Source organism: Micromesistius poutassou (genome assembly GCF_964030765.1).
Source record: "Micromesistius poutassou genome assembly, chromosome: 14".
Classification (NCBI taxonomy): domain Eukaryota; kingdom Metazoa; phylum Chordata; class Actinopteri; order Gadiformes; family Gadidae; genus Micromesistius; species Micromesistius poutassou.
The window spans coordinates 17808038-17823000 of record NC_140284.1 but is presented as its reverse complement, the minus strand read 5'-3'; the positions used below and the strand labels follow the sequence as shown (position 1 = coordinate 17823000).

General features: G+C 40.8%; 2 protein-coding genes across 3 annotated transcripts; one reads left to right on the top strand and one right to left on the bottom strand.

Moving 5' to 3' along the window:
• Positions 1-337: 337 nt before the first annotated feature.
• LOC311358590 (lysosome-associated membrane glycoprotein 1-like) lies at positions 338-4742 on the bottom strand. Its single transcript, XM_084478680.1, has 6 exons — positions 4436-4742; positions 2982-3139; positions 2070-2207; positions 1488-1554; positions 928-1095; positions 338-616 (listed from the first exon to the last, which is right to left on the bottom strand). The coding sequence occupies exons 1-6, from the start codon at positions 4482-4484 to the stop codon at positions 477-479; spliced, it is 720 nt and encodes a 239-aa protein (XP_084334806.1). The 5' UTR covers positions 4485-4742; the 3' UTR covers positions 338-476.
• A 1361-nt stretch (positions 4743-6103) lies between these two features.
• Positions 6104-14163, top strand: LOC311358088 (uncharacterized protein). Of its 2 annotated transcripts, XM_084478081.1 has the most exons (7): positions 6104-6236; positions 7601-7695; positions 7817-7834; positions 7952-7978; positions 8147-8203; positions 8294-8329; positions 8549-14163. In XM_084478081.1, the coding sequence occupies exons 1-7, from the start codon at positions 6170-6172 to the stop codon at positions 8624-8626; spliced, it is 378 nt and encodes a 125-aa protein (XP_084334207.1). In that variant the 5' UTR covers positions 6104-6169; the 3' UTR covers positions 8627-14163. The 2 variants fall into 2 exon arrangements, with proteins under 2 accessions (XP_084334207.1, XP_084334208.1); XM_084478082.1 differs by lacking the exon at positions 7952-7978.
• Positions 14164-14963: the final 800 nt, after the last annotated feature.

Sequence of the window (14963 nt, the reverse complement as noted above, 5' to 3'; positions counted from 1 at the left end):
GTCTTTATGCAGGAAAGAATCCTATTCTCCCTTCCTCCATGATCTCTCAGAATAGTCCTAACTGACGCAAAACAGCACTTCAGAAAGCACAAACAACCTTAATAAAACCCAAAATGAACTCATGACATCTGCAAATGTAAAAAGTACAAAGAAAAAAAAAAAAAAAAAAGGTAGCCAAAAACTTGGTTGGAAAAAATAACTCCCGTCCAGAAAGTAGAGTGCCAGGTAGAAATTATAAGAGGTATTTAAAGGAGTGGGCTCTACTGTGTGGCACGTGTGTGTGTGTGTGTGTGTGTGTGTGTGTGTGTGTGTGTGTGTGTGTGTGTGTGTGTGTGTGTGTGTGTGGCACGTGTGTGTGTGTGTGTGTGTACACGTACGTACAAGTGAATGTTTGTGTGGTCTGCGCGTGCATGAGAACGGGGCATGAATTGGGTAAAATAGTGGTCAAGTTGAGGAAAGCGATAGAGCCGGCGGTCTTAGATGGTCTGGTAACCAGCGTGGCTCCTCTTCCTGCCGATGAGGTAGGCCACGAGGACGATGAGCACCAGGCCGGCCAAGGCAGCGCCCACGATGATGGGGATCAACATGTCATCCATGTCCAGCTGGCACTCCTCCGCTGCAACAGAAAAGACGTCGGGGTTAGGGTCAGGGTCCGTCCCGGGACAGAGGGGGTAGAAGTCCTGCACAATAGGGATTCACTTTATATTTCAAAACCTCTACTTTCCAAAGTCAAAAGTCAAAGTCAACTTTATTGTCGGTTATAACAACGTACAAGACAATAAAAGAACCGAAATCACGGTCGTCTCTGACCCACGTAAAGTATAAAATAAGATCCGTAACACTTACAATGAATACATTCTAAATAGTGCAAAAATACAGGATGTTTAAATTTAAATTAAAAAAAAGAAAGAATAGTCAACTACACACCTGCTGCGAACTCTCCGTTGTAGCCGAAGGGCTGCACACGCAGCTGGTAGGTGTGGATGGAGAAGCCTTGGGTCACGGTCAGCGTCTGCTGGTCGCGACACATGTACGAGTGGCCCAGGGTCCCCGGCAGGTAGTTCAGGGTGCTGTTCCCCACCGCCAAGGGGGGGTCTGAGGGAGGAGACATTCACAACTTCAAATGATCCTCTGGAATGATAAACATCTGATGATAAACGTTTTGGCTACAGTTTACAGTAAGGGTCCATTCATTTACCATAACTAAACATTAGTTCATGCAGTAATAATCATTACTCTATAGCATTAGGGTGAGGGTTAACCATAACCCTAACAAATAGTTAGGGTGTTAATGCTTATTACTGCATTATCCAATGTTAATTAATGGTTCATTTATGTACCATTATTGTAAATTGTTACAAACATTTTTACAAGTAGCATGACAATTCAAACATCATGTTTCATGGGAGCGATAAGAGTTTAGGAAAGGACTGGGGGTGACAGAGGAAGGTAAGGGTCTGGTTTATAGGACCCGGCTGCATACACACCCTTCATGTTGAGCAACACAGCTGACAAAGACACTCCACTCAAGTGGTATTTGTTTGATGTAGTGTTCTGGAAAAATAAAGAAAAAGTAGTTAAAAAGTAATTAAAGCCTGAAAATGTGGTTATGACATTGAGTACATGGCTGCAGCCAGACAAGACAATTATAAGATTATTATATTATTCCCTTGATATTTATTTAGGTTAGACTAGGCCTGGGCAATAAAACAATAAATGATCTTATCGTGATAGACTTCAATATAAAACATGATATATATATAAAACATGATATATATATATATATATATATATATATATATATATTCCGAACTACCCCTTTAATCACAATAACAGTCTCAAAGAGCTCAACAGGCCGTATATTTAGGACACCCCCATAACCCTTACAGTAAGAAAGACAAGATAGAAATTCCTCTTTCTCTGAGACCGGACACGATAAATCTCACACAATTTGCACTCTTCAGACGCCATCTAGTGGTCAACTATATACAGCACATGGAGGTGCAGACCAGAAGCATCTTAAAAGAGGAAATGACTTTCAGGGCACGTGACCAAGAGTTCCAACCCACCAAGGAGAAGAGGAAAGTCAGGTTCATCCTCTCCCCGTCGGCCCCGTCGGCGGAGAGCTTCAGGGCGGCGGTCTCCGCCTCGCAGGAGCCGGACGCGGAGGTCACGTTGGGCTGAAGGTTGATCACTGACGCCACGGTCTGGGAACACAGTGAAGCACGGACCGGCCGATGTGTGAACGCATGCGTTACATACACAGGCCCCCCAAGTAGTGACATTGCGTGGCAATCGTGAGCCCAACGGTATCTCGGCACAGCACACGGCGGCCGTGTCTGGGCCACGGCGGGACAGCAGTAGTACAATGTTTCACCAGGGGGGGGGGGACCACTCAATTGAAGAACCACAGTGGTCATTTTCCCAGTCGTTATGGTTACATCCAGCTAGGCCTGCATAATTGATTGCATATTCAAAAATCACAAGTTTGTCCTGCAATCAATTCCGAGATAATCAAGTATGCCTGTTTATAATCAAGTCAACTCACAGTTTTTATTGATCATTTTTGTCATAGTCATGTAGCGCCACTTCATCGTGGCGCCCAAGCCTAGTTGTCAGTCTACACCAGTGCAGAGGACCAGTCACTACAGAAAGCCCTGAATTATACAACATAGAAACTAGTGATAGACCATATATAAATATCGGCCGATATTTGCGGTTTAATAAATGTTCAGTTCAATAAATGTTCCTTTTTTTTAATTAAGACTTAACTTCATCATTGTGTCATTTTTCTGATGTAAATTGAGGTAGCAAAAGCAGTGTTGGCACCAAATATCGGTTCAAGAAAATAGGCATTGGTCATCGGCTAAGGCTGATAAATAAAGAAATCTGCATCGGCCCTAAAGAATCCATATTGGTCGATAATAATCGATTATTACCTAATAGAAACCAACACTACAGTGCGAGGATGCATGCGTCACCTTATTGTCAGAGGCCGAGGTGTAGGAGACATTGAGCTGCAGGCCCATGACTGCCATCAGACAGATGGATCCGTTGCTGTTGGACACATTGTAGCTGCCCCGTGCTGGCGGGCTGGCGGCGTTGGCGTCAGCGGCTGCACTCTGGTGCAGAACGGCAGCTGTTAGGGTATAAAGATGGAGGCATTAGCACAGTGAGGCCCTACTGTTATCCGCCTGCACTATCCTCTTTGCTGCTGTAACCCTGCAAATTTACCCACTGTGGGGACTAATAAAGGATTATCTTATCTTATCTTAAGTGAACATATGTCCATCAAACCCATTCATATCCACAGCCCCTTCTGGAAAAACCTAGAAACGGTTAACATGCATCTGTTCAAGTTCATAGTTCGATTTAGTAACAACCAACTCGAAAATTAACAAGTGGCAATTATACGACACAGCAAATCAGACTCTACCAAGACAATGCTGATACATTCCTACTGTCAGTGGTATGTCTCAATGGCATATTGTATTCCATTAGCCACTATTGCCTCCTACCTGGCTGTCCAACATACACATGGCAGGAGTCGAGCAGTACAATACTAATGAAATGTGCCCCGCAAAAATGATGATGCCTCATGAAGATGCTAAATATCAATAATACCCTAATCTACCCCACGTTATGTACATCCTATCTTGTTTGTTCATGTACACAGAGTAGTATTCAGGAACTATGCAGGAAGTAGTGGAAACATGTCAAGGTACAAACTAATGAATACGAGTCTGTTTACATGAACAAACAAGTTAATCGATCAAGTTAGAAGACTAAATTAACCTTTTTGAATGATGTTGTGTACATCCGTCAAATCTAAAATTGATCATAACATTTTGATGTAAAAACATTCGATTTTAAAAAGAGCGAATTCAACAATGGCAAGACGTAGGCAGTTATTAAACACATCGGTCATCTCCAATAATAACCACGTGATTGTCGACTCTTGCACAAACAAACAGAAGAACGCGCATGCGCACACGGAGAACAGCCCGCATTGAAACTGCGATCTGCATTGTTGTACCGATTAAAATCAGAAGCTCAACGAAACATACATTGCAATTCCAGCAAACTTGTTTACGATTGTTCCCTTTAAAAAGCATGTGTCTAGTGACGCAAACATGTTTCAAAAGAACAGTGATTGAATACACATTATTCGATGGACATTTTACAAAATAACTTCGAAGCGTTAATAATAAAATACAATACAAATACGTTTCTGACTTAAATTGGAAGACGGGTTGACAAATCGACGTGTCAGTAAAAGAGATTGCGTTGAGCGGCTGAAACGCAGCGCCCGGCGGCCGCTCGTCTGGACTGTAGTCGGGACAAATGGACACCGTGGACTGAACTTTTCCATCCGTAGCAGCGTGTATGATCAACCCCGCTACGGTCGAATACATACAAGTGTCAAAGTACTCACCCAAAAGTCCGACGAAAAGTGCGGACAATACGAAAGTAGCCCGCATCATGCTGAGTTCCAGGTCGCTCGGCGCTAGCAGCAGAACGAGACTCGGCTAGCACAGCAGGCGATATCGCACTAGTGAGTCGACCGGGATTTGAACCAAACAACCTTTTCGGAGCAACAACCACAACCACCTATCGTCTCCACATTAAGATAAACCAAGAGGAGATTCCTTTTGCGAAATTGTCCACGAAAAAAATCACAGCACCAATATAATAATGTCTTCCTAGTGGTGGTGGCACTACCAGCAGCACTGCTAAAGGACTCCGGAGTCACGTGACGGAGGGTATAACAAACGCTCAGACAGGTCACGTGACGGAGGCCTAGCCAGGTCACGTGACGCGAACGCCCAGACAGCTCATGTGACGCTTCTTTTTTCATCATTGTCTTTTGTTCGATACAGATCAATTCGTTCACCTAGTTTCGCGTTCAGAATACACATTAATCATAGCCCCGGCCCGAACCAATGTAAGCAAATCAAAAAAGTATGCTATTAATAAAAAACGGAATAAAAACATTAATTACCTAGCAATAAGTATTAAAGTGTCATCATAAAGCAACAATAATATATCTATGAAAACATAACTTTCATATCACATACATTAAATATAGCAACATGCAATAATATATATATTTATAAAAAACTGTAGGTGTCATAAATAAGTTAGAATCTGTGGTTAAAGTCAATACAATTTCATATTACAAAAAATAGATGGAATTGACTGACCTTTGTGTAATGTTCCAAAAAAGTAAAACTTAATACTCAAACCTAATGCTGATTGTTAGTTTGCTCTTTCGTTTACTAGGACGGGCCTGCTTCACTTGGCACCGAGGTCAGCGAAAATGCCACAGCACCTTTGACCCGAAGAATTTGACGTATGCCTACTTTTTGACATAGGCCTACTATCGTCAAGAGGTCTTCTCTTATCCGTTCAACTTCTTCTTCCATTTAATTGCTTACACATGGTCTACTTCTTCTGTCACTTTAGACAAATATGGCAGTGAAAGACATCCGCCATACTGACAAAATAATTGACAAACTAGTCACCTTAAAAGACACTCAAATCAAATGTAGACATTAATTAACCATTATTCTTCTGAAAGTTTGTGTCTCTGACCAACCTAAAACTGAGTTACGAGTTGGTATAAAAAAGTATTCACTCACTGTTCAATATAAAATTAACTATCAAATAGAAGTAGAAAAAGAGTACAAATAAGCAGTTATTGGCACGTTAACTTTGATGATTAACCAACACAATAAACCAGCTAGTTATGTAGGCCTAGTGATTTGTATCGGCGGATTCTTGTAAAGCTTCACCTGGGATGAAGTGATTCTCTTTAATCTGTCAATGTTGAAGGAGATATTCATTGATATGCTTGTTGAGCCTGCCATATGGTGGGGTGCAAACCAACTTATACAGAACTGAACTTATGCATGTTTTCTACCCTGATGTGCGTCGTTGTGCAATCACACATGCACCTGTGAATGATTTCAACATGCTTGGGCAATGGAAACAGAACCAAGCATCCGTCCACAACGGCAGGTAGTTTGGTGCCAGTGCAGCCTCTTCCTGTGATCAAAGAGAAGGGAAACACTCGACTGTGTCACAACACGACATGTGAGCACCACAAACGTTTCAGCATCATATAGAGGAGAAGACATTATTGTAGCCTGCTTGTTAAGATAGCAACATGACAAACACACAGAGGACATGTATGACGGGGCTTTTCGTAGTGTTGATGCTCGTCTACTCAACAGGTATGTGCACTTAATTTAAATTAAATATGTTTACAATGCATATTTCGGCTGAGTTACTTTACAGTTTTGCTTACAGGATTTATAAATTAAATATGCAACAACATAAAAAAAATTCTGCGTATATATCTTGGCGGTAAGACACATGAATGACCTAATGACATGACCTAATCTAGATTTCCTTTTAGTTAACTGAATTACACAGCACTTAACCAATATAAAAGACAAACAACAAAAATCCACAGATTGACATAAGATTGTCAGAGCTGAGGGTATACAATCAATTACAAAGTAAAGTCATGTAGGATATGTCACAGGATATAACTTTAAAATGAATGTTGTGGAACTTATTTTTGTAACTTTTTTTTCTCAAATATTCACTAACTCAAATTTGGACTTACAAAAATACCATTTATATCATATAAAATATATACTCATAAATTGTATCTATATGATTTTTACCAATCGTATGTACATTAAGCAATTATCGCTCATTTGAGGCTGTAGACAATTACACATTAATATAAACACCTAAGCAACAACAACAATAATGGAGTCAAATTTAATAATTATTCATTCAATTAAAAATATAGATAGCATTTATAGATATTTGTATTCTTATTAGGATTGTTTATATATAATTGTGTTAGATTAATCTGAATGATCAAAGACACTCAAAACCTCTGCATGTAATTGAATAACATTTCCCTACATAATGACTAGTGCGTACTGTACGTCCAATGTTAAAGATATAAATCAAATCAAAATCAACAGTTAGAGACATGGCTAAAATTCGACATCCTTTCTGAAAAAATATAATTTAAATTAATTGTTATACTACTAATAAAAAAGGGAATAACACCATTAATTACCTAGCAATAAGTATTTAAGTGTCATCATAAAGCAACAATAATATATCTATGAAAATATAACTTTCATATCACATACATCAAATATAGAAACATACAATATAAAAAACTGTGGGTGTCATAAATATTTTAGAATCTGTGGTTTAAGTCAATACAATTTCATATTACAAAAATAGTTGTAATTAACCAACAACACCTTTGTTTAATGTTATATAACATACATTTTGGGTGCAATAAAACATGTCCATGGAAATTAAACCCATGTCTAATATATTAAGCACAAATTCACTACCAATGGCCAAGTTGTCACGTAGCCTGCTTCACCACAGCCTCAGTCACAGAGCAGGCCATGTAGTCCTTTGTGACAGGAAGTATTCTTTTTTTAACAGGCAGATGTGCGTTACTTACTCTTACATTTAATTATGTGCACGTGACATTTACATGCACATAATTATTTCCAACATAGTTTAAGTATATCCTTGTGTTTCCATCCATCAGAGGCCTATTTGATGAACCCTGCCATCTGTTACATGCTGGACGGGATTCTGCTTTTTTACTGCATTGTTGTGACTGTACTGTTTGTCAATATCAAGGTGAGATTCAGCACAACTTCAATGATTCTACTTTTATTTTCATTTTGTAAAAAAAAAAAAAAAATTTGGCAACTTTTTCTGCGAGTTTTCTCATATAATAAAACATTTCTGAACCTTTCAGTATTGTCGTCAACAAACGGTAAGTTAAAATTTTTCATCATATCAGACATCTCACATTCGGACCAACACTTTTCTCATCAACTTTAGTTGATAAGTAAAAATGTAGGCCAACATTCATTGGATTTATTCATTCTAGGATGGAGTGAGTGATCACATACATCAGGTTAGTAAGAAACACAAAACACATTGAAGACAAGAATGCACCAAGGGCACCTGCGGGCTACATTCTTATCTTAGTGAAGTCAGGATTTAATTTCACTGCTTGTTGTACAGGTATGCATGTGACAAATAAAGAATCTTGAATCTTGAGATAATCCTTTTTAATTTACAGGATCTTCAAAGAGAAGAGGGCAATGAGGGTCAGCCCGTTATTGAATTACAAGGAATTGTAAGTTTGTCAAATAAAGTATATCAACATAATCCAGTGTCTAACATCTCCCGGGAACCCCAATGATGAAATATATTCATTTTTTTCTAGAAACAAACTCGTAAGAAAAAGCGTCAAGTCGACGGGGTAAGAAACCATTCTCTTGTCCCAAGTCTCCTCTTGAAGACACGCGAAGGGTCTGTGGTGTGCAGAGGAAATAACATGTTTAGACAAGCAACAGGCAATAGCCCATTTTTGATTGATCATTCAATCACTTCAGTAGCCTCACACCAGTACAAAATATGTCAAGTTTGGTAAAAATGTTTTTGTCTATGAATCCTCAACATGCTGTTTTTCTCTCCCCAGTCCAATCGCATAAGCGGCATGGACGCCTATGAATCGCTGTCTCCCAGTAACTCCGCCCCTCAGGTGCATCGTCGCTGAGGTTTGCAGTTGTGCTTGGTTTTGGTTTGACATGCATTTAAAATGTATTTCCATTTTAATTTTAATTTTCTGTAAAGCCATCCTCTTGAATTCATTTGGCCATTTCCATGTAGGCCTCGACATATAAACTCATACATAAGAACCATTAAAACACAGTGCAACATGTTAAAACACTTGGAAAATGGTTTAATGATGTTTACAACAAAAGAGAACTGTACAGTTTACAGTAAAAGATCTTTATATGTGTATAAAAACAAAACAAAAAAAAATACAGCAGACAAATGCATCAAAATATCGACTATGTATCCTGATTCACAAACGGCTTCTACCCAAACGTCCTGTTGTACAGACCCTGAAGGCCTTTTGTAGTCAGATCAGAAGGGGGTTTACCTCCCTCTGATGTCTGCTGAGCGGGATTCGCATCCGTAGTGACACCGAAAGACTCAGGTTTACAGGTCACGACGACAGTGTGGGTGTTTAGAGTTCTATGGACAGTCAGATTCAGATTCAGAAAAGAGAAAATGAGGACAGGGAGCCAAGTTCGGGCCCGCCTCACCAACAGAGAAAGCAATGCCTTTACAGAACGCCTTCCCCTCCAGATACACAAACAGAAGAAATATGTACATGTTTACCTTTTTTTTTTTTTTTTTTTTTCTTAGACTCTTCTTTGAACCATGTTCACTTGGGATGGGAACCGATATCACACACGCACATACACACAACACACCCAAAAACATACAAAAATACTATTTCTTTAACCTACCAAGAGTAAGACAGTTCTGCAATTAGTTCCATGCTGTGACAGAAAAAAGAGATACGACTAAAGAAGTTTAACAGACATTTTTATCCCCCACTTAGTTTTCTCAGAAATATACCAAAATATACATCTAAGCTTTGGAATTACTGAGGCTATGACAAAAGCCAGTGCTGGGTTTGTCTCTTAATACACAAGCTGTGGGGTTGAAGGACCGGGAGAGATCAAGAGACACAGGACAGAGTCATCTTTGGTATCTGCATTTGTCAAAAGTTAAATATTTGGATTTTTGCTTTGGGATAGCGGCTCGTGAGATCCTGCGACCACACGTGTAACAATAGCTTTGAGACAAAACAAAAACAACAGAGCGCCAGTGGGACGCAGCTCCTGCAGGGCGCTGCACAGTGATGCATAGTGTCACAGCGGAGCCCCCCCCCCCCCAAGACACATGAGAGACATCGTCCAAACCGGAGCATGGACAACAAGAGAGTGAAGAGGTGAATTCTGCAGGGAAACCAACAAAACGTGCACCCCGGGATCACGACGAGCACACCGGGGAATACAGTGTACGGATGGGACGACCACAGACGCAGTGTGTACGCAAGAGGCAGCGACAGAGCATCTACGGGTGTAGTACGGTCTTTAGGAAAGGGAAAGACAAAAAGTAACCTATAGCGACAGCGCTGAAGACAGACAGATATTAGGTCCTGAGCATTTACAGTGTGCACAGGATTAACCCTCAGTGTGTATTAATAAACATCACCCAGCCATCACCAGATTGGCTTATATTTGATCTGCTGGAGAAGCCCATGAGGACCCACCCGCCTCCTAACTGTACCACTCCCATGTCCGACACCAGACAAAAGGGCCTCTGGGTTCAAAATGCTAAACCAACACCGATGGGCACTTGGGTTGCAGTGTGATGTCAAGCAGTGGCCGGAAGCCAGGGAGGGGTAAAGGTACTTCCACATACAATCACTATTAGTCTTTGGTTAATGTTGTTACCACAGGAAAGGGCACTACAAAAAGAGCTGTGACATACCATCGCCAGGGAGACGTATATATGTACCTCAACAGAATCAAACAAGAAAGGATTGTCAAATCATAGGAATAAAGGTTATATAGGGTGGGAGGGGCATAGAAAATCATTCCACTGCTTAAAACACAAAACATAACCAAAAATATTTTAAGCAAGGCGTGTGGTTTTTGCTCTGACGCATATAAAAATAAAATGAATAAATTATATACATATATCTTACAATAAAACATTTTTAAAGACTGCTTGAAAAAATAAATGCAAACCATGAGAGGGTTTACTTGTGACATGGAGGGGGTGGGGCAGGGGGGGGTAGAAAAAAACAATCAATACTGGTATGTACACCGTCTCTCCCTGGTGACGGCATCTCACAACCCCTCACTAAGAAGCAGCAGGCCCGTGAGCTTCTCCATCAAGATCGTATGCGGTTTTTTTTTTTTACATTTTTTTTTTTTTTTTTTTTAATCATCACTATTATTTCTACAGAAGATTAAAGCAATTTTGACTCGGTCTTCAAGATAGAAATGAGGTATACAACAGCTCCCTTGCCATACAGGTGTCCCACCCTTTGAACATTAAACCAACGGTAAAGCGGCTTGCCAAGTGGTACTGTGTTGGCCTACTGAAAAGAGACGCAGCAACCATCCGTCGTGTAGCGTTAGAAAAGTGATCACTGAATCCCCCGGCCGAATCAAAAGGCATTCAGGCCACGGCGACGTCCAGCGGCTCCTAGAGCACACATTCAGTACAGAGTAGAAACCAAGTGAGCTTGAAAAAAAAAAAAAAAAAAAAAATGAAAAACACAACTTGTACTATCAAAATAAAAGCTTTCTTTGCAACAGATCGAGCCATAACTTAAATGAACTCGATAGTGGAACCCACTGTTGGTTGAATGAAGACAGGCAGGTTCTCATTTCAGTTGTATAACATCCCTCAAACACATCGTGGAAGATGGGGAGGGGGTGCACCATAATGGTTTGCTGGATGCCCTCCCTATTTTCTCTGTAATCCAAATATGCGCTCACACACTCACTCACACACACACACACACACACACACACACACACCTGCTGGAGTTATTAGTAAAGCTTTTACATTGGCATCTTCTGCCTGTTTGGAGTCACACCTAAACAACTATAGGTTGCAATGCAATCACGTCAGGACAGCACACAAAATGCCCATTGTGCATTGAATTGTTTCAGTGAAAACAATGCACTAGGTGAGCTGGTCCCTACACCAGAGGGCGGCAGCTCTCCCCCGCAGACACACATCAACAACAACAATGCTACAATGCGTTTGTCTACTACATAACAATAAGGCATAAATGATAAAGTTAATATTTTTTTGTTATTTTCAAACGAAGTAAGCCAGTGATCTTGCCCTCACACACACACACACTATACAAAACAATTAAAGGCATAAAGTAATAATAATAAAAAAAAATCAAATGATTGTTAAAGACGACACGGCAAATCAAGTCCACGAGAGCTCAAAAGAACAACTCAAACTATATAAAACTATGAGATTAAGAACTGATGGTTTGTGAGTCTCCATCTTCCCAACATCCATGCAGTGCATCCAATCAGAGCACGGCTTTACTCGCCCCTGCCCCTGAAAAGGCTGCACCTATAAACACAACAGACAGAACTGGCAGCGGCTCCTGTGTGCCCAAACAAGCACGTTCTCAAGTATTTTTGTACTTTATTTTTTGGTCTGGTTTTCAAAAAGAGTTCTGCTAATTTGCAATAATAAAAAGGAAGTATTGGGGGGTGGGGGGGAAGATTTTTTCTTTTTAGTACGAATGATAAACACTACATTCAGTCTTGATAACATACTGGTTCAAATATAAAATATGAATATATCTTACATGTGTTGAATATATATATATTTATATGTATAGCATGAAGAGAGAAAAAAAAAAACGAAAAAAACCCGAATTCTTACGTCGTTCCTCGGATAAATATTTCAGTAACAACCCAACGGTGACGATGGCTACTGGGTACACCGTGCTAGCCTAGCACACTCTTCAAACTCTTGGGTACAAAACAACACTAACAGGGGGCCGGTCCCCAGCGCCTACGCCGGTCTGAGGAGCCAGCAACGAGAGCAGCAAGACACCGGCCTGGCTGCGCAGAGAGAGGCCATCACTTTGGCAAGAAGGATCGCAAAATAACAGTTCAACCTGGAAATACCTCATAAATAGTAGTACTAGAAAATAGCAGTAGTAAGTTGTCTTTGTCTTTTTTTTCCTTAATTATTATTCTTGGTTCACTATCAATTTCGAAATGGCAAGCCAGACAGTGCTTGTACATTCCACACCGCTTCTCCAGGTTAAGACATTTCTAGTAAAGAACCTTGCGTCTAAGTGCTGCTGAGGTATATTCAGACAATAGTAATTTGCCAGTAGAAAGAAGGACTTCAATGGACACATTTCACTGCTCTCGGGTGTTTTGAATAACCACCGGCGGCTGTTAATTTGACTCCTCTTTAGCAGTAGTAAAATCATGAGGAGATTCAAGCAAGGGATGGAGGGAGGGGGGGGGGAGGGGGATGAGGAGGAGGAGTTTGGGGCTGAAGACGCAGCATATTGTCTGCACTGCTTCGCCTAACAGGTTGGGTTCAGAAACTTTGGCATGGTACAAGCGTGGTTCAGCAGGTGTAATCAAGCGAAACTCCCGCCGTGTGTCTCTTTATGGGGAGGGGCGGCGGCGCCCGGTCTCCGAGACAAGACGCAGACGGGTTTGGAAACGGTATCAGCTGCTGCTGCCTGCTCTCTCACAGTGGGAGGGGGCGGGGCCTGGTCCGCTGCACCTGGATTTCCCAGGACGCGGCGGTAAAGCTATAGGAGGTCACGCAGGCCTCCCGCCGACAGACGAGGCTTTCGTTAGACGCTGAAAGCAGCAAGTGGTTAAAGCTAAAGTTTTCTTTCTGTGGTCCTTCTTAAGCAGCAACAACAACCACGAAGAACGCAAGACTGAGTGAAAGAGGGAGGGTGGTTGAGGGAGGCAGGGGAGTAACGGTCAAGTGGACCGTAACACGCGTGCTTGTGGAGGCACACCAGCGCATGAGAAAAACCACTTTGGTTTAAGCTTTTGTATTATGGCTAGATTTTCTCTTATTTTTTTCTTCTGGGAAACTTGAAATCCAACCAAAACAGAAAAATTCATCTAAAAGCGTTATTATTAGTTCAAAACCGCTACTAAAAATGGCCTAGACCACGTTCACTGTAGGAATCTGAGAGAACCGAACAAGATTAAAGAGGGCCCGAAATTATAAAACCATTAAAAATTCCCACCCAGGTTATTTATAGAAACTAAGCGGAAGGAAACCACTTCCTCATGCCCTGACCTGCCAAACCCATTTTTGGTCATTTGTGCTGCCAATTAAAAGCTGAGCAAGGAAAAAAAAACTTAAAAAGTTATCTTTGGAAAATGATCATCAAAATATTGCATTTCTATAGTTTGCTGACGATGAGAAATTTTGTATTAATAAATATATTGACTAGGCTATGCTAAACTACACAATTGTTTTAACAAATATTTTTGGTATATCTTGAAGTAAGCCAGTCAGACGACTGCAGCCTTAAAAAGACCTTAAAAAAAAAAAAAAAAAAAAGAACAAAAACGCCAACAGATTTTCACTCCTCATACAACAGGTAGACTGCAGCTCATTGATCCAGTTCCTTTTTTTTGGTACAGATACTGTGCACAAGTAGATACGACGGTACTTAGAAAACAGGCAACGAAAAAAAAAAACCCACCTACCCAATTTGTTAGTATGCTGACCGTGGCGCTCCATGCCGGCTGCAGTGCGGTGTGAATCCTCTAGTGACTGGGAGCCTCAAAACACACACACCCCCCACTGTGCCCTGACAGTTCAACCACCACGATCACCAGCTCGAAACAATAATGATAATAAGAATAAGAATAATTTGATAATATATCACCGCCGACACCCTCCGCTTTGAAGCGCCCGGCGCGAGGAGTCGGGACCCCGTCAGTGTCTATGGTCAGTGTCCAGACGGCCATTTTACAAAACAGAAGCTAACGGGGCGGCGGCTAGGCCCCTGCTGCCACGCGCAGAGCTCAGTGTTTACAGACAGAGTGGACTGAAGGGAAACGCTCAGCCGCACCCTTCAAGCAACAGCAAGCATCACATCGGCCACTTATTACTCGTTATTTTTTTTTAAAGCCTTAGAACCACGATTAGAAAGTGATATAGGAGTTTAACATTTCTCTTAGGTTGAAATTAGATGTTGACGTTCTAAAAAAAATAATAAAAAAAGATATATAAAAGAAAAACACCTTTGAAAAAAAAAAAACGAAAGAGAATATGTCTGTTAGGAGAAAAAAAAAATTCGTAGAAAACATAACTTTGATATGAATTTGGTAAGGGTCTGTCCAACAGTACCCGAGAGATAAACCATAATTTGGGGGATGCACAAGCCCCCTTTAGTGATGAGTATTGTTAACGGTTAACAATTTGTTGGTTAGAAAGTTGAAAAGGAAATAATCATGACTTTTTGGTTAGAAAGTATTCCAGAGCTA